This window comes from Sceloporus occidentalis, unplaced genomic scaffold, assembly GCF_023333645.1.
Source record: "Sceloporus occidentalis isolate IW3139 unplaced genomic scaffold, rSceOcc1.0.p SCAF_4, whole genome shotgun sequence".
Classification (NCBI taxonomy): Eukaryota; Metazoa; Chordata; class Lepidosauria; order Squamata; family Phrynosomatidae; genus Sceloporus; species Sceloporus occidentalis.
In genome coordinates, this window is record NW_028316984.1 from 88794721 (window position 1) to 88814611 (window position 19891).

The 19891-nt window shown below is 42.3% G+C and overlaps 2 protein-coding genes across 5 annotated transcripts in view; one reads left to right on the forward strand and one right to left on the reverse strand.

Moving 5' to 3' along the window:
* PKP3 (plakophilin 3) overlaps positions 1–11232 on the forward strand; it is a 48158-nt gene extending 36926 nt beyond the window's left edge. Inside the window, exons 8-13 of the mRNA XM_089523088.1 lie at positions 449–616; positions 1466–1651; positions 3423–3576; positions 3773–3965; positions 5416–5503; positions 8977–11232. Of these exons, the coding sequence (XP_089379214.1) occupies positions 449–616; positions 1466–1651; positions 3423–3576; positions 3773–3965; positions 5416–5503; positions 8977–9012 (825 nt within the window). The 3' untranslated portion in view covers positions 9013–11232. The remainder of the gene's footprint in view (positions 1–448; positions 617–1465; positions 1652–3422; positions 3577–3772; positions 3966–5415; positions 5504–8976) is intronic.
* Positions 11233–13675: 2443 nt separating this feature from the next.
* Positions 13676–19891, reverse strand: part of SIGIRR (single Ig and TIR domain containing) — a 68863-nt gene continuing 62647 nt past the window's right edge. For all 4 annotated transcript variants that reach the window (XM_089520802.1, XM_089520800.1, XM_089520801.1 and 1 more), the window contains one exon: positions 13676–17950. In XM_089520802.1, coding sequence (XP_089376928.1) covers positions 17757–17950 — 194 coding nt within the window. In that variant the 3' untranslated portion in view covers positions 13676–17756. The remainder of the gene's footprint in view (positions 17951–19891) is intronic.

Sequence of the window (19891 nt, forward strand, 5' to 3'; positions counted from 1 at the left end):
AGAAGCATGTCTTTAAATACTTTGGGCTGGATCCAGATTAACTCTTTAGTTTGAGTAAATCTGCTTAAGTCAATAGATCTACATTAGTCATGACTAAATTAAGGGCCTTTTTGCACTAGGCTCTTCTCCCAGTAAAATAGTGTTGTTTTCCAAAGCACTATGCAATTGGAGCTGCTCTCTTCCCTTTAACACCTTCATAATCTTTCTGGCATTGCATTCATTCACATGAAAACCGTATCAAATGCAGCATTTGGCACAGCCCTACTTTGGTATTTGGTACAGCCCATACTGCCCCTTTTCCTGAGGCTTTTCTCTGAAGCTTGCCCAGAGTCATATAGTGGTTTTTCATTACTGAGCAGGGTCTCCTGGGATCCTAATCCAACAATCAAACCACTACACCATACTGACTCATTGGTTCCTCATTGAAAAATTGATTTCCCCCCTACAGAGTGTGGAGAATGCTGTCTGTGTACTGCGCAACCTTTCCTACCGCCTCTATGATGAGATGCCGCCTTCCTCACTCCAGCGGTTAGAAGGCCATAAGAGGAGTGATGGAGCTACCATGACCAGTGAACTGGTAGGCTGCTTCAGCCCACAAAGCAGGAGGGCCCGAGAGGTAAGCATAGGAAGATGAATGGCATTTGGGGGAGTAGATAGGAAACAGGTTGTTGCATCCCATCTGTTCTGAAAGACTGGGAATTAAGGAGAGGAGAGTACAAGGGGAGACTGTAAGTGGAATGGAACCAGGAGTTTGACCAAGAAGATGACATGGCTTAATGTCCTAAATCCTAATGTTAATTCCCTAAAAGCTAGACCTTTTAAATCAATATCTTGACTTGCTATTCAACAGTTGACTCAGTGTGTCTATTCTGGTTGGGGCTAACCACCTGGATTCAGGCCATTGTATGCTGGGGCTGCCCACAGCTTAGTCCCAGCATTCTGTTTTACTTTTTTAGTGTCAGGGTTCAAGGTGCCAGATAGATCTAAAATACACATTTATTTGTGTGTTCCTGAATATGTGCAAATTATATTTTACCAAGCACTGTGTATCTAAAGTAAGTACCTAGTGAACAGATTAGTGAGACAATTTTCCAGATCAGGGCAGACAGACTTGACCCTTTTCATAATGCTGATGCACCAGAAAAGAAATGGCTTCTAAAGATAGGAGACTGATGTCACCAATTATAGCTCCTCATCTTGAATGGCAGAAAATTAGCAATAGGGCAGAGGAGACACACACAAGTGTACACACATGTTTAAGGTTCCAATAAAAATCTTGAATGATCACTAAGCCAGACTGAAGTAGATGTAAGATGTAGGAAGCACAGTTTTTGTGGCAGAGGGAGTTACAGCCCTAAGGAAGCCATAACTGTGCTGGGTTCTAGGGGAGATACGAAAGAGATGATTTGTCTTTAGGTAGGAAACAATGTCATGCCATTAAATAGTCTCTCTCTTTTCTTTCCAGCTCCACATGAACTCAGATATTGTGACTTTTACAGAAGTTTCTAAAGATCCCAAGGGAATGGAATGGCTCTGGAACCCTCAGATTATTGGAGTCTACAACCGGCTGCTTCAGAGATGTGAGCTTAACAAGCACACCACAGAGGCTGCTGCGGGGGCTCTTCAGAACGTCACAGCAGGAGACAGAAGGGTGCGACTGCATAATATAACTTAACATAATATAACACAAAACAAAATTCTCACTTAGGATCCTGTTGCCTGCCCTTACACAAGGTAGTGCATATGCTGAGGAGAGTGGGGAAAGACTTGTGAAGTGTTTTCAGTCCACTGTCTTATTTTATTTTAAGACTGCCAACTGTGAAGATTTGGCAAGAAGGTAAATGTAGACCCGGAGTGCGAAGATGCTCTTCAGCACTGTGAACCTTTCTCTCCATCTATGGAGTATTGTAGGGGGATTAAGTAGACTTTCTCCAGTGATGAAGGACCTGAGTCTGTAAAGCTACCCTAGTGCAAAAGGCTAGGATAATTTCTCCCAGCTGAACCTGTGCTCTCTCAGCAGTTATGTATAATGCTGACACTGTCTGAAAGTTCCTAAAGCTCCAGGGAGAGGAGAAGATGTCTCTGGAAGAACATCCTTTGCACTACTCTAGATGGCAGAGCTGGGACCTGGACAGTGGTTGCAGGGAGAGCTTGCCCTTCCCTGTAGCAGAGGAGTTGATAGCAGAGAAGAATCTGTTGGAAGAGGGAAGAGGAAAACAGATACATTACTATAGGGATAAAAAAATGTGACAGAACCTGGCTGAAGCCATACATGACAAAAACAGAAATCATTAATAATCAGTAATCCCAAAGCCACTTATTAAGTCAAGTGGAGAAGCAGGCCAAACTCATCACTTAAAGTTCCTATATACTGACTTCATTTATCCAAACATAGAGATTATATGGTTTGGAAGTGCAGCAAACACATGGTCAGCCAGATATCAGCACTAATTCTGCATCTTGCCATGACTTGTTTTCCAGATTCAAAACAGAGAGGAAAGGTTCCCTTCACTCCCTTTTCTACCTCATGAATTATCCTCTCATTGCTGTGATACAGCACTAAATCATTGTGGAAAGCTGCCACAGAGAGGAACTTTAAATGTGAGGTTTTTTCCCCCCAAGCACAAGCAAGTAGCAATACCTGGAGGCTGTGAGAGCATAAAAACTGGCCTGCAGGTCCAAAATTATCTTTCTACAGTAGAAGAGAAGCCAAAGAGTTGCTTAGGACAGGGGTGAAGTAAGTGTTGTCTGTTAGCTGCATACACTTCTCAAACCCTATTTTGCACACCCAGAATGCCCCTGGATCTCCCCTCTGAAGAAATTAAAATTGGGGAATGCCCAGCCCTCCCCTGAAAATTGCCCAAATCACTGCAAAAATGTTTCACTGTGGGTATAGTTGCCCCCCCCCCCCCCCCCCGTCTCCCAAGAATAAACATCTCCTCCCTAAGTTTTTGACTGAAACTGAAATGAGCTGCAGCAGCATCTCACTTCTGGTTTGCTGAAATATGACTATGCAGCCTTCAGGAGAAGCATGGAGTAAATATTTGCACCTATCCCTGGCTAATAGGAGGCTCAAAAGCAGTGCCAGAAATGCAATAGTACCTTCATGCTCTGGTGCTTAGGAATTAATATATAGCCATCATGACTGGCATCCTTTGCTTCCATCAGTTTGTCATCTGTTTTAAAAGCCATTCAAGTTAGTAGCCATCACAACATTTTGTGACAATGAATTCTGCAACTTGGCTGTGTGTAAGGTGGAGAGACATTTGCTTTGTCTGTCTCAAACCTCCCACTGTTCAGCTTTGTGAGATGACCCCAGGTTTCAGAATGATAAAGAAGAGGATCCTTCTACTTGAGCCTGATTGAGCTGCTAGATCATCATCCTCTTGCTGACTCACACTGTTCTTCCTCCTCCCTTGTAGTGGGCAGGTGTTCTCAGCAGAGTGGCTTTGGAGCAAGAGAGAATTCTTAACCCGGTGTTGGACAGAGTCCGCACAGCAGACCATCACCAGCTTCGCTCACTAACGGGTCTGATTCGCAATCTGTCCCGGAATGCACGCAACAAAGATGAGATGTGTGAGTGCAATTTTATTTGGGGGACAAAGCGAAGGCTGACATCTAGGACCTGACCAAAATCTGGGTGGAGTTGCCTCTTTGGCACAATAAATTTCTTACTTTCTTCATGTACACAGAGATGCTGGGGAGATCCTCTTTCCTTCCCAGTGGGTTTGTTTAACTGTATTACTGAACTGCTTTGTTTTTTAATCGGCAGCAACCAAGGTGGTGAGCCATTTGATTGAGAAGCTCCCAGGCAGCCCTGGAGACAAGTGGCCTCCAACAGATGTGGTTGTCAACATTATTGCAGTGCTGAATAACCTGGTAGTGGAAAGCCCGATTGCTGCCCGTGATATTGTCTATTTTGATGGCCTGCGGAAGCTCTTCTACATCAAGAAGAAGAGGGACAGGTGGGAACAATAGCCAAGAGCTTCCTTCTTCCCCAGCCTCAGGAGCTGAACCCCACCAGTTTTGCTCCCAAATATATATTGAAAGCCATATTTTAGCTGGCCTGCACTCTGTGTCCTGTTATAGCATCCTATGCACTTTCCTATCCTGTATCTCTAGTCTCAGCAGTTGAATTTGAAGACTCTTAGAACTATCTCACCATTAGATCCATTCTTGACAAGTAAGATGGAAGAAGTTACTGGGGGTGGGAATAATTTGTCCCTCCCAAATAAGAATTCTGCCCCCTATGTCAGTCCTCACTTTTTGAGTATTGCAGTAATTTAAAACTTAATCATAGTTACCAAGGAAATGCAAACAGAGGAAATAGAATATAGTTCTAGATGTGAACAATTTGTAACAGGGGTCCCTTTCTCAATGATTTACAGATGTACCCCAGTTAATGAAGTAGATGCGTTCCTGCGTATTACTTCTTTAACATAAAAAATGTGGTACCAGTGGCAGAAATACAATGATAGGTTCCTACACACACATATGCAGAGCAATCTGACTTGTTTCAGCAACTTTTTATTCAAAACTAACAATACGCACATATGAAATGAAACAACAGGGTCAGGTAAACCTTGCATAAGCAAACTAAAACACGTTGAACTTTCTAAAATCCATTTCAAGACTTCTTCTATAATGCATCCAGAGATGGCTTTTTCTTTCGCCAGACTCTGCTGCTATTATGATCTTATGATTTCCTCTGTGGTGGCCAAACTTGCACATACTGGGGGAAGCTGGCAAGGCAGACTTATCTGCTTTCCCTTTTTTTCATGCATTGTCTGTAAGGAAATCTTGATGCAACTGCTGTTTGTTTATCTTGCCTGTTGTATACAGGCACACATAGCTATAGGAGGATCAGCTAGAGTAGATTTTCATTCTTTGCTAACAAAAACTTTATTGCATTGTTTGCTACAGGAGCCTGACACCAGAAGTCTGTGTTTCTCTAGCCATCCTTCACTATCCTCCCAATGCTAAAATAGTGCTAAAAATTTCCAGCTAGGCAGAGAACGAGGAGAAAAGTGTTCAGACAGCCTTTAAAAGACTTCGTAAAAAGGAGTTTCTTTGTCAGAAATCTGTTAAGTTAGGTATGCCTGTACCTTTTCCTTCCAAAGGTGCAGCCCAAACATGTTCATAGTATCTGTGAAATTCATCCCACTGAATTCAGTAGGGCTTACTTCCAAACATGTGTGCTTAGGGTTGCAACCTCAACAATGCATCTTTATGCATGTCTACTCAGAAGTAATCCCTGTGGTGTTCGCTCCTAGGAGAATGTGTGTCAGATGGCAGCATCAGTCTTAGATGTTCACTGATGGCATCCTGATGTAAAATCTACTAGTAATTAATGAAGGAGGTAGGAGCATGCCTAAGCCTCACTTACAACATGTTTTGTCTATCTTCTTTCTCTAGCTCAGAGAGTGAGAAGTCTTCCAGAGCTGCTACCAGCCTCCTGACCAACATGTGGCAGTACAGCAAGCTTCATCGGGACTATAAAACGGTATGGCACTTCCTTCCATTTTTCAGTGTGTTTTTGGTGAAGACTTGACCTCCTGCTCAGTGCATATGGGGAAACATGATTGCCCTTCCAAGGTCCACAATAGACACTTATACTTTTCCTTTTCTTCTGAAAGTCCATATCAAAAGAATGAAAATGATTTGACAGTTGTGCAACTCATTGTGCAGAGTTGTACAACGAACTCTGATCCTAGGACAGGATAGGTGTGCACAACCATAGAAAGTCCAGTATCTATCCCCTCTCTATGTTTCACCCTACAGATGGCACATATGTTTTAATGAAAGTGGGACCAAGAGTTCAGCCACTTCCTGTTTTCCATTTAAAAAAAAAAAAGCTCTTTGGGACCACTGTAAGCTTGGGGAGGAGGCAGGTTGCAATTAAATGCAAAATTGTGCCCCTGGAAGCCTCTGGTGGTAGGGTTGCTATAACTGTCAACCTCCAAACCGGGACAAATGTAAAAAAATATAGGACAAAATTTAGCCCCAAATGCAGGACATGTTTTTTAAATGGAGGACACATGAACAACTAAAAAAATAATAATAATTTAAACAAGCATTAATATAAACACATGTTTCTTGGGCATACTCAAAATGGAGGACATTTTGGCATTATTCCTAGACAGATGGCAGAAATGTTCTTCCCTTTCCAGCCAAACCCATTCCAAAACACACACAGCAGCACATTTGGGCATGTAACATGGCTTTATTTAACATGGCCTCTTGCATTTTTCAGAGGCTTATTCCATAACCAAACCCTTTGGGTTTAACACTTAACATGGGTTAACATGGCTATGCATATTTAACATGTCAAGGTGGTTTAACAAGACGTGGATTTGCCCTCGGTTTCAGGTTTCTTACACCAACTGTACTTCTCAGAAGTGTGTACTTGGTCAAGGTACTTTGATTTTTCTTCACTGCTCATGAGTTTGTAAAAATCAGAGCAACTTACATTGGCCATGCCTCAGAGGCTTGCTGATATCAATATCACCACCACCATCATCATCATCATCATCATTGTCACAACAAGGCAAACTTGTTAGGATTAAAAGCACAAAAAAATACACAAAAAACACACTTTGGAAGGGCACACTCTCTCGGCTTCAGAAACAGCGAGCGCATACCTCAGAAGTTTGCTGATATCAATATCATCACCATCATTGTCACAACAAGGCAGACTTGTTAGGATTAAAAGCACAAAAAATACACAAAAACACACTTTGGAAAGTCACACTCTCTCGGCTTCAGACAAGCTGGCTGATATCAATATCATCATCATCATCATCATCCTCATCATCATCATCATCATCACTATCATTGTTAAAACAAGGCAGACTTGTTAGCATTAAAAGCACCAAAAATACACAAAAAACACACTTTAGAAAAAAAAAACTTTGGAAATGGGCACCCTCCTCCTCCTCCTCCTTGGCACCATACGCCAGGACAGAGCCCTTTCCCCTCCGTGTGGCCCAGAGTCCTCCTCCGCCTCCGCCTCCTCCAAGGCTCCTCCTCCTCCTTGATGCTGGCTAATGGCAGTCTAGGGCTGGAAACAGCCCCACCCCTGCTGTTTTGCCATTGCCCAGCCAGCGTCAAGGGGATGAGCTCCCTTTTTAGTCCCGTGAACAGGCACGCCGAGTGCGCGCTGATGCCGGCCGTGGCCCAGGCAACTGCCCGGCACGGTCGCAAACGGAGGAGGAGGTGGAGGCGGGTGGCTGGCCAGCCACATGAGTGGGCCCGGCCCAGAGGCTGGCCCCAAACCCGAGAATTGGCAGGAACCGGGCCAGGACTGGGCCGGGACTGCCAAAAACGGGACTGTCCCACCTGCAGGTGGGATATGGCATACCTATCTGGAGGTGTGATCCCAAATTTTGGGGGGGAGGCATGGATTTCACACAAAAGGCCTGTCCATGCAGCCACACAGCCTCCTACCCCAGTGTTCTACAATGATCAACTGTTAAAGGAAATTAAGTTTTAATATAGCAGTAGGTCTGTTTTTATGTGGGATGCGGTGGCTCAAATGGTTAAGATGCTGACTCTGTTGATTGTTAGATCAGCAAGTTGGCAGTTCGAGGCCTGGATGCTACGTGATGGGGTGAGCTCCCATCACTAGTCCCAGCTTCCGCCAACTTAGCGGTTGGAAAACATGCAAATACAAGGAGATTAAAAAGATACCACTCTGGTGGGAAGGAAAATAAGAGTTCTGTGCAATCATGTCGGCCACATGATCACAGAGTAGTCTCTGACAAGATTGGCTCTTTGGCTTAGTAACAGAGATGAGCACCACTCCCTATGGTCAGAAATGACTTGACTACCTTGTCAATGGGGAATACCTTAATCTTTAGCTCAGGTTTTACAAGAATAAATTTCATCTGGCATGATTTATCTGGCAACCTCCCAAAGGATCTTTTCGGCAACCGCTCCCAGATTATGGAATGGCCTGCTGGAGGAGATCTGTCACGTTACCACCTTAGATAGGTTTTAAAAAGCTATTAAGATATATCTTTTCTGGCAGGCCTTTCCTGAACAGATAACCGGCCACCAAGAATTTGAACCTACTATATCCCTGACTTCTGCCACAGCCATTGTCTGATTTCTTTTGTTATTTACTTGTCTGTTATTTTTGGATATGTTTCAAATTTTGAATTGTTTAATTGTTTATTAGGGGTTGGGTGGGATATTGGGATATGGGTCTGTTGTGCTTTAACATGTAAGATTGTGCTGCACAGAGAGGTGGAATACAAATAAATTTTTATTATTATATTATTGCCATGTGGGCATAAGAAAATGTGCACCTTCTCAAAGCCCCCATTTCCACATGACTGTTACAAATACAGGAGTACATTGCTCTTTTGTATCTGGCCATCCTAGTGCTGACTTTATCAAGGTTAATTCTGTGCTTAGCGGCACATAGACATTAGAATGTTTGGATATGCCCAGTATTTTAATTTTCCACAATAATAAGAGTCACAATTTTAACCATATCCAAACAGCTTGGTGACTTGCAGTTTCATTTCAAGTGACATAGTGTGCACCTACATCTCAACAGGTCTGATAGATATCACTTATTTTTAAGACTCAGACTATTTTTTTAGGGAACATCATTAATGAGGAAAGAGGGGGCACTGCTCTGATGTGGATTATTGTCTGAGGCAGGTATCACAGAGTGGCAGGTAGTGGCTTCCATGGTAAATCTGCTCTGGCTTTTAGTCTGAACTTGAAAGTTGCTATTCATGTTATTGAACCCTATCCAGTGATTATATTGAGCACTTTAGAAAATGGAGTGATTCCGGAATATATGCACTATCTCATTAGCTTGGAAGCCACCAGCTGGCTTTGCGCAGGAGTGAATTATGTCTATACCAGCAGCTCTTTTCAGTTTCTGTGCTATTTTTGCCCTGAGGTATGTGGTCAACTCATGATTTACCCTTGTGTGATAAAAACTTTTCTGTGTTTTTACAGAAGGGCTATCGAAGAGAGGACTTCATAGGCTTGTAAAGAAAAGAGCACACAGAAAACGGGACTGTTCAGGTCTAATTCTTCTCCATAAAATGTGTCTATGAAGCTCCATTATGGACTGTGGCCTTTACATCATGAAACTCTTTCCTTGCAGTGCCTTTTTATATGTATATATAGAACTCAGCCCAGTTTGTCTGATGTGCCTTATTTTTGCACTCTTTTTTTGTTTCTTTTTCAAGGCTCTTTAAATCTCATTTTCCTCTTGGCCATTTTCCGTATCTTATAAAGGTATTCCTTAACTCTAAAGAGGCGAGTCAACATCCAAGCAAATTTTCAAGACTCCTCCAGAGTCTGCATGAAACTCTCATTATTCACATCTTGTACTGAATGTCCATGAACTGCTATGTTTCTTCGGAATTTGTGGATGCTGATGTCACAGCAGGATTTCCAGGCTTGTTCAAGATACTGAAGAAAAGCCTTTCAGGGTGCTTGAGTCATCCCTGGCTGCTTCCATATGTTTTAGTGTGTGCCTCTTGTTCTCATCTCCGAATACTCTTGCTACCAATTGCTCATGCCACCCACACATCCTATAGACCCTTAGAAAGGAATGGCTTGCTTTTAATTTTAAAGAATTTAGGATATCTTATGAGGAATGGATAATGGTAAGCTTATACATGGGATAGTAATAAAAGTCCACTTGTTTCTAGTGGCATTGGGTCAATGCTGGTGAAACTTTCTAGACTCATGCAAAGTTACACTGACCAAGAGGTAGGTACCCTGCTTTGCAGTGTAGATCCATGCAGAGCTGTGGGTTGGGGATCACTTTATATGGACCACAACTTACAATCCACAAATGTGATTTTTCCATCCTCAAGCTCTTTAGTGGAGATAGGTGGTGGGCTTTTTCATTCACTTAGGCGGGATACAGACCGCCGCTTTGCGGCGGTCTCCCGCCGGCACCATTTGCTCCGCGAGGGAGCCGCAGCAGCCAAACCGCGCGGCTCCCGCATGGAGCAAAAAAGAAGCTCCATTTCGGAGCTTCTTCTTGCGGCGCCTTTATGACGTCGCGAGGCGCCTGGCGCGGACTCGCGACGTCATAGGCGCCGCGACACGTCTGGACGCTATGCGTCCAGTACGTAAAGATGGCGGTGCCCATGTGGAAGGGGCGCCGCCATCTTGTACGTATTGTATACGTACTAGGGTTAGGGGGGTGCGGAAGCACCGCCCCTTCCTAACCCTAGTACGTATACAATACGTACTATATGGCGGTATGTATCCCGCCATAGTTTATTAGGTCAGAAGCAATGGGGGTTGTGAAGACAGAATTATCTGAAGCGACACACCAATTAGCTCTAATTCTCATTAGTTTATAGAGAGTCAGAAAATCAAGAGTGGGGAATCTCAGCCCCTGGGGTGGAATCTGGCCCTCCTGAGATCCCAGTCCAGCCCTTCTTCATGCTACCTTCATCTTTCCAGCTTTTGTATGAGACTTTCCCCATTCTAAAAGGTGGATATGTTTAAGTTGAAATGTGTTATTTTTGTTGCTATGTTTTTCCACCATCCACTACTAGAATGTATTCCTGAGAATTTATCTGAACTACCTCTTGGGGTGAAAGACTTCACCACTCATACTATAAAATATGGGGAGAGCAATTGTGGAAAAGGTGTACTGGCTGCCTTAGAACCTGCTTTCTAAAACAGCATCCTCAAGTTGGCTTTTGGCCAGTCTTGAGGTGGTTTGTATATTATTTTCACTTCTCTCTCTGCAGGTAAGAGTATCTTAGTGGATGTGAAGTACCTGGGATTGGTTCATATTGAAATATATTTAAATATAGAGCAAAGTTATACATTTTGGTCCAAATTATTAACCTAGAGATTCATTGTTGCATTCAAAGTTATGTCTCTCAGTTTTCAGCATCTCCAACAGCACCAATGGTCACCTTGTTAGATAAAGGAGAATCCTTTGTTAAAGGGAATAGTCTCCATAGGTGTGGAAACCTTGTTTTGTAGAGGAAAGCATCTTTTGTGAGCCTCAGGTAGAAATCTTAATAGTATGTCACTGTGTTTATACTTAGTATTTTCCTCTGATACAGCGGGAAAGAATCGAGCTATTTATCAGAAACAGAACTTGTAAGAGGAACAAAGATTGGCTCTGTGATATTTGTGGGATGAGTATTAGAACAGACACATCTTGTTAGTTAGAGGATACCTAAAAGCCACAAAACTGTGTTTGTATGTATTAAAGGAAGATCCTGCATAGCTAATACCCGTCATTACTTGTTTCTATTAAGAAAAAGCAAAATCAAGCAAGGAACAACATGACTGGATTTTAAAAAACCAAACAAACCATAGAATAGTAGTGCACACATTGGACAGCTTAATAAAGGAAGACATAGTACCAAACACAAGAGTTAAACATCCAGTAAGAGGCAAGTTGTTTTTGTTGCTTTATTAACCACTTTACTAGACTGCCCCTTCAGAGTACTGGGACAAAGGGACATTGCCACAAAGAAATTGCTGGGATGGCAGCAAGTCAACATAGTTTCACTTATGCCCCATGTTGTGGCCTCCAGATTCTGACACTAGTGTCACTACAAACTATGTGCATTATTACTTGTAGAAAGCAGTATTGGTGTGCCTTAGGCGGGATACAAACCGCCAAATAGTACGTCATCAATACGTACTAGGGTTAGGAAGGGGCGGTGCTTCCACACACCCCTAACCCTAATACGTATTGAATACGTACAAGATGGCGGCGCCCTGTTCATACGGGCGCAGCCATCTTGATGTATCGAACGCTGAGCGTCCGTACGCGTCGCGCCCTTTGTGACGTAGCGAGTGCGCCCCTGGTGCCTCGCTACGTCGCAAACGCAACTCCAAAAGAAGCTCCATTTTGGAGCTTCTTTTTTACTCCGCGCGGGAGCCGCACGGTTTGGCTGCTGCAGCTCCCGCGCGGAGCAAGCGGCGGCGGCGGGGGAGCGCCGCAAAGCGGCGGTTTGTATCCCGCCTTAGTTTCCCAACTCACCTTCCTCCACTAAAAGCCATTGACAAGATTTCTCCACTTTAATAGTTGAACTCTTGACTGTACTGCCTTTCACATAAACCAGCAGCAGCCTTGTTTTATATACATAGCCCTTGGTATCCATCCACATCAAAGGGAGGAATACATGCAGTGCCTTTTATGGCTGGCATCAGGACTGGCCTTTGACTCCATTATTAGAATACTGGGATCCCCCCCCTTCTCTAAGCTGCTTTCTGCAAATGTTAAAATTTGGATATATGTAGCAAAGATTTGGGGCCATATTTTGGTCAGTCACAATGGGGAGCCAATATGGTTTCAAGCAGCAACAAAAGCAAGTTGCCCTGTATATACTGTATGATAGAATAGCCTCCTGTAGACCTATAGGGGTTTGTGTGCAGTTTGGGGAGCGGGATTAGGGAGCGTTTTTTCTGGTAAAGATGCTTTCCCCTAATAGATCTTAACTTGTAGGCCCCCCTTGCTTGCATAGGTCCTTGAAAATTAGAACTGGGTGACTGATGCACCGAAACTGAAAAAGGAAGAGGCGTTGTTGTTATTGCTTAGCACCCGACAGCTTCCTTTTGAAACCATCGGCTTGAAATATCTCCCACCAGTTTCCCTAACACCTGACCCTCACCTGATTTTTGCAGCTTACCCTGTGCATAGAAAACAAGGATGCAGTTTTCCTTAATTCCTTGGTTAAGAAAGAGGTCCTTGTTGGTGTACCTTGTAAGTACACCCTTCCATGGTGCTCAGTTAAGAAATGACCACAAACTGAGTTCTCTCTTCAGAATCAGGTCAGAGTGAGGAGGGATTAAGAAAGATGCAACAAATCCACTATGGTGAATGAGAACAAATAGTTCCACAAATTCAGCAGGTACACAAAATTACTACTAATTTGGCAGTTTGATGCTTCTATTGATTCTTTATATATTTAAGAAACCCAGTTTGGCTCCCCCATAAATCTACATACATCCATTTCCTGCTTGCTATATAGTAACAGTTGCTACTGCAACCCTATCTGAGAAGTCTGTTTACTCTGGCTCCCAATATTTGGCCCTCCAGTTGTTTTGCACTTCAGCGCCCAGAAATCCCAGCATGCCAGAGAGCTGAAGTACAAAAAAACTTGGGAGGTTAAAATCTTAAAACCTGCTGCTCTATCACTCAAGAAGAAAAGTTGACCATCCTATGAAGACAACCTATGGTGCAGCTTACAGATAAAATGTCATTATGATCAAAAACCATCATGAACAATGCAAATAAGTACTGTTTGCTTCTATGAATGCAAGTCTCATAGGAATAAAATGCACTGTCTTAAAACATGTCTGTGTTGGAGGAAATATTTGGCCCAGAAATCTTTACAGCATTGCAGTTAACTTTGCTTTATGAGAGGTTGAAGCATGGAAGGATAGGGTGGTATCTGTTCGTGATATATGTAGACATGAGCCCACACGAGCCCTGAATACACACACACACACACACACACACACACACACACACACACACACACACACAAGCTGTATAGTAACTTGGGCAGGGGGTCTTTGGTTGTTATGGAGGGAGAAAGGGAAGATTAACCTCCAAACAGATCGCTCTCTCTCTCTCTCTCTCTCTCTCTCTCTATATATATATATATATATATATATATATATATATGTAGAGAGAGAGCGATCTGTTTGGAGGTTAATCTTCCCTTTCTCCCTCCATAACAACCAAAGACCCCCTGCCCAAGTTACTATACAGCTAGTGTAAACAAGAAATATGCATTCCCCCAGCTATTACCCCATTGTAAGTCCCAGAATCTCCAGACTATTGGCTATGCTGACTAGGGCAGCTGGTACCTGTAGTTGTACATGATGTACCTGCTACTTGAATAGATGCAGTGGGACATGGGCCACCTGTTGCTTTAGAAGACAGCATTTGGAGTGGTTTAGCTTTCCTCATGCTTACACAACAATGCACATTGGCCAAAATCTGCCTTCTATTAGAGGTAAAAGAGTACTGTCCTTTGTATCTGTTTACTTCATGAATTCAAATGGATAGATCTTGTTCTGGGTGTGAACTGTGTATGATCAGACACAGAGGGACAGTGACAGAGACCAACCTGTCGCTCAATTTGGGCATACTCAGCTTTGTACTCATTTCAGTGCATACTCTTGTACACTCAGCAGACCCCGCTGTATTACTAAATAAATATAGATGCTTTGACCATTGATTGCTATTGATTTCCTAACCCATTCTATACAGTAAGATGGCTTGCAAAGTTTCCTGTTCCAGAGAATTCTGGGAACTACAGTTATAAGCATTAATAATTTCTAATAGAATTTTCAGCAATCCACAATTTTCAGGATTCTTCAAAGGAAGGAGGACACAGATATAAAACATTAGACACAGACTGCATTTAGGTCCAACAGTCAGCATGGTGTAATGGTTTCAATGACTAAGACACTGGGAGACCAGGTCAGATCCCCACTCGCCTACTGAACAGTCACATTCTCAGAGGAAGCCAAATATAAACCTCCTCTAAACAAATCTTGCCAAAGGCCCAGTACAAACGGGCCCTAAACAATGCCTTCGTCATGTGCTAGGGTTGACTCAGGGCAGAATACCCACACACCCCGCAACCCTAGCACATGACTAGGGCATCATCGCTGTGCAGTGCCATATAGACAGCACATGTAGTGATGATGTCGCTGCTGCGCTGCGTCCAAATGGAGCAGCGTAGCAGTGACATGTTCGCGCCGCAACAGGCTGCTTACAGCAGCAGAAAAAGCAGCCACTTTTTAGTGCTCCTTTTTTGTTGCACAGCAGCAACAAAAGGTGGACCTAGCCTGCCCTTTCAGGCCCATTTGTACCAGGCAAAAGAAACCTAAGTGATAAGTCTAAGTGACCTTAGAGTCACCATAAATCAGAATTGACTTTAAGGTACACAACAAGGCCCAACAGTACAGCTGGATGAGACAAGATACCAGCTGGCATCCTACTCAGCAGTTACAAGATTGTACATTGTACTTACACTTAGCTGGGGCAACAAGGCCACAGGCTCTCCACCTCTCAAGTGTAGTCTAAGCCACTTCTTCCAAATGTCTGAGGAATCCCATTTTAATAGCAATTTGCATATGGTTTGGAATGTCACCAATTTTCCATTTGAGCTCTTTACGGACATTTTTGTGCCTATTATCTGGATTTGGAAAGTTTCTACTAATCAGCTAGCTTTGAAACCATTAATTGTCACCTCAGATTGGTATGACATTGTGCTTCCATCATCTTTTGGGGAGGGGGGGAGAGCAGTTGAGTACTAATAGTCTCCAACTTCATCCTTCTGAAGACCAATGCAAAAAACTCATTTTCTCTGCCATGTCCCTGTTTCTTGTTAGCAATAGCAATCCTATCCCTCCCTTGTTAATTATCCATTGACCTTCTTCCTGGTTTCTTGATTCTGATGTATTCAAAGACATTTTTGTTTATTTTAATGGTTATATTAATAGGCTAATTTTTTTTATTTGCTTTATTTTCATTTGCTCTGCTGCCAACTTATAACAATGAAAGAACTATGAAACGGTGCCAGTTCTTAGTGTTTGGTCAATGTAGTTGTCAAATGCATTCTAACCAGCTGTGCATTCCAAGGTCCTTAAAATGGGATGGAGAACCCATTTGTTGCATACAGTTTTTCATCCTCATTGCTACAGACTGAGGCCAGCAAAAATATAGGAAAATAGACAAAACATTTTTTCAAAAGGTCCTGAGGAAAATAAATTTAAAAGTGAAAATTGTAGCCAGAATTCACTTGGGGACTTGTTTCTTTGTAAGTGGACTTACATCTGCAGGAAACAGAATTGGGCGGTTCCACAATATCCAGATGCAGCAAGTGGCTGCTGTTTTGTTACTATTCTGGGGAGCCAACAAAGTGACCAATGCACAAGATTGATATGCATTAGGACACTTGCTGGTTTACCATTGTGCATCTTTTAAATTCTCTAACAGGATTCCTTAGCATCTCTGTCACACAGCTAAGTATGTATAAAAGTACACAACATAGACTGTGATAGAACATTCTTGCCAGTATTCTAAAATGTGCTGATGGAAGGGAATTATCACTTTAAAAACTGTCCTCCACCTAATGATACTGAAAGGAATTAGTCTTCCTCATGACTCCTACCTCATATTTCCACTATCAAGAACTACTACTGTGTAGGGCTTTACCAGGGACAAAGTGTGCTTGGGGATGCATCTGATACATTCAAGTCTATGATGATCTTCAACTTAGTCAATACTGTCCAACTCTGCAGTCATTGTCAACCAGGGTAGGGATAATGCACTGCCAGCATAAATGCTAACAATAGCTAAGAAGCCTACCAAACTTGTTAGTGGGCTAAATTCCAGCATGATGATCTAATTCAAGAATGTTATCAGAGACCATAAGGCACTATTGTCTACAAAGTAGCCAGATACTCCTGAAGTGTTGGCAGAAACTCCCAGAAGTGAGCACAGTGTTGAAGTATTAAGAGAATCAGAATCGGATTTTTTTGGAGAGATGGAATTTTTTGGAGGGATGGGACTTGTGGGCCACCTACATAAAGAAGGAAAACTGAAGCCACCTCCAACAAAGACAGATAGCTGGATAAGTGAGGAAGAACTACTCCCTCAAATAACAGATTCAAGTAACTTGCTATTACCAGCAAGACATTTTTCCGAAGATTCAACTGCAATCTACCTTCCCATTAGACCTTGCCCTGCCTTCAGAGGCAGGGAATGTCTTTGTCCTCTTCCATATGACAGCAAATATTGATTGCTATCATGTCCACCCTTAATATCCCTTTTATCATACTAATCACTTCTAGTTCCTTCCATTTTTTCACACAGAACTTGTTTTCTATCTTTGTTGGTCTCCTCTGAAGTCATTCTTCTTCTCAAAGTGCAGCATCCAAACTGGCTACTACACTGCAGATGAGGTTTGATTAGTTTGTAATAAAGTGGAATGACTCCTACTCATGACTGGAAACAATAGTTTTAGTCATACAGTCTAGCATCACTTTAGTTGTTTTTAGAGAAACACCACGCTTTGATCCATGTTGTGGGTTTTTCAGGCTATGTGACCGTGTTCTGGAAGAATTTATTTCTGCTGTTTCACCTGCATCTGTGGCTGTCATCTTCAGAGGTTGGTGGCATGGAAGTGCCACCAACCTCTGAAGATGCCAGCCACAGATGCAGGCGAAATGTCAGGAATAAATTCTTCCAGAGCATGGCCACATAGCCCAACCCCCCCTCCCACACACACACAAAATGGATGCTGGCCGTGAAAGCCTTAGACTTCACATTGATCCATGTTTAGCTTATGAGTGACCACAACCCCAACAGCCTTTTCAAATTTACTACTGCCACCCCAGGTGTCCACTGTCTGCACATCTGGATTGCTATTGCCTAAATACAGAACTTTATAACTGATTATGATTTTGTTAGTTTCTACCAGCTCTTCATTCTATTGAAGTTATTTTGAATTTTATACCTATCTGAGGTATTCATCTTATCCCCTCTGGTTTGGTAATATCTGAAATGTAGATGGATTTCCCTTTATCCCTTCATCTAATTCTCCTATGAAAGGAATCATTGAAGTCTTGAAGATGAAGAAAGTCAGTCCCAGGACATAGCCATGTGGTCTCCATGCAGTTGTTTTGAATTAAAGAAAACAAGTGGAGCAGATTATCTTTGTCAAAGAACATCATTCTAAGAAAGTGTGTGAGTTTCTCAAGAATATCCCAGTATCTCATATATCATCTTCTGTCACGAGGCAGTAGAAGTCTGTCCTTGCTCCATAGTTGCGAGATCCCAAATCAGAGATGTCTATCTCGCTCCTCTGGTTTTCCCCAAGTTGTAATTCTTCCACTGCACCACATGGTGGACCATCAGGGCCAGTTATACGAGGCACTGGGGGGCCTTTGAAAATAGGCCCTCGGACACCTGCAGCACAGGAATATAACAATTAGTGGAGGTGGAAGACAAAGCAGAATGAGGGAATGATCGCACTACTCTGCTAAGTTAAATATGATTTTAGAATTACTGATATTACAGGTTGAGGCTCCCTTATCCAGAATTCTCAAATCCAAAATGCTCCAAAATTCAAAACTGTTTTCATGGATGGCTAAAATAGTGATGCCTTTGCTTTCTGTTGGCTCAGTGTACACAAACTTTGTTTCATACACAAAATTATTAAATTATTTAAAATACTCCATATAAAATTACCTTCAGGATTTATGAAATATAAATGAATTTTGTATTTAGAGTTAGGTCCCACTCCAAAGATATCTCATATATACACAAATATTCCAAAATCCAAAAACTAATCTGAAATCCAAAATACTTCTGGTCCCATGCATTTCAGATAAGGAAGACTCAACCTGTATTATTACTCCATCAAAGTATCCATGTGAAGGACGTTATCTACAGTTCAAACATAGTTAATATCATTTACAGCTTCCCACAAACAATCCTGCAAATTGTACTCTGCTCAGGATGCTAATATTTCTTTTACAGACTCATAGACGTCTTCAGAGAAAATGTTATTAAGCCAGTTTAATGACCAAACTACATAATATACAGGAGACATGCAGTCAGGGGTCAATTTAGACTGAAGAAAGAGCCTGTGGGAAAGGGTTAAAAACCTTCCCCTTAGGGTCTGTGCTCTAATCAGAGCTAGACTCCCATTGTTACTTTTAAGCAAAAATAGAAATGTCAGAAGATCCAATTATGGCTCTTCCACATCTCATGTGGTTTGGTCCTCAGCTGGTGATTTTAAATTTATTTTGGATGTTTTTGAGTACCTTGACAAAGGCTAGATGCATGCAATGGGCCTGAATAGTTCAACACCTAGGGAAGCAGAGGAGCTTTGGAGTCAAAAGGAACCACTCAATCAAACCTAGAACTGAGAATTAAGTTCCTTTCTGATGTACATTTAATAGCAGCTGCATCAACAGATCATGTTTTGTAAAAATATAAACAGAGCAGGGCTGGGTCACACCAAAGGCCTACCTAGTCAGCATTCTATCTTTACAATGCCCAAGCACCTATGAGAAGGATGTGAGTACATTAGCACCCTTCCATTTCAGCTGCTATGTAATGCAACTCAGATGGCAGTTGGATGTTGGGCACCACTCAATGCAACAGAAAAAGGAGATGCATGTTCATCTGTATGATACAATCCACTGGTAAGTTCTCTTGCACACATTCATCTGACAAATGTGATCCATGTTAAGAGTCACTTATCCATTCAGTCATGCATCAAGTGCAATTTACTCAGAAGAACTTCCCACTGGAGGGGACCACCCCATGTTAATAAATGGGCTTGGGAGCTATTTGGATTTCCTCTGTCTTTCTCCAACTATCATCACAGGGCATCACAATTGCCTCAGCTCCATTTGATTTTTTTTCTGGGCCTGAGAACTGTGATTTTCTTTGTCTATTCTTCCACAGAAGTATTTTTCTCTTTGTATTTTATGTGGTGCTCCTCTTTATATCTTTTAGAGATTTCATAAGACAATAGCATGTAAACACAAATGGATCAATGATCATTTTTGCTCCCTAAAAACATAATTCTCTCTACCCCCACCCATTTTCCTACACCACGCTTGCCTTTAAAACTTCTGATTTGATGCTTTTAGCAAACCCTCTAGTTATCCAAAGATATCTTTTCTGAGAGGTGCCAGCTTATTTATAACCAGTGCTAGACAAGTACAAATACAAAACAATTTTGCTGCAATTCATAATTACCTCATTTGGTATACAAATCTGTCCAGTTCACATAATGTTTGGGAGCATTATGAATCAAACACACACACACACACACACACACACACACACACACACAAATCTACACTGAGTTCTTCTTCAGCTTAGAATGTTACA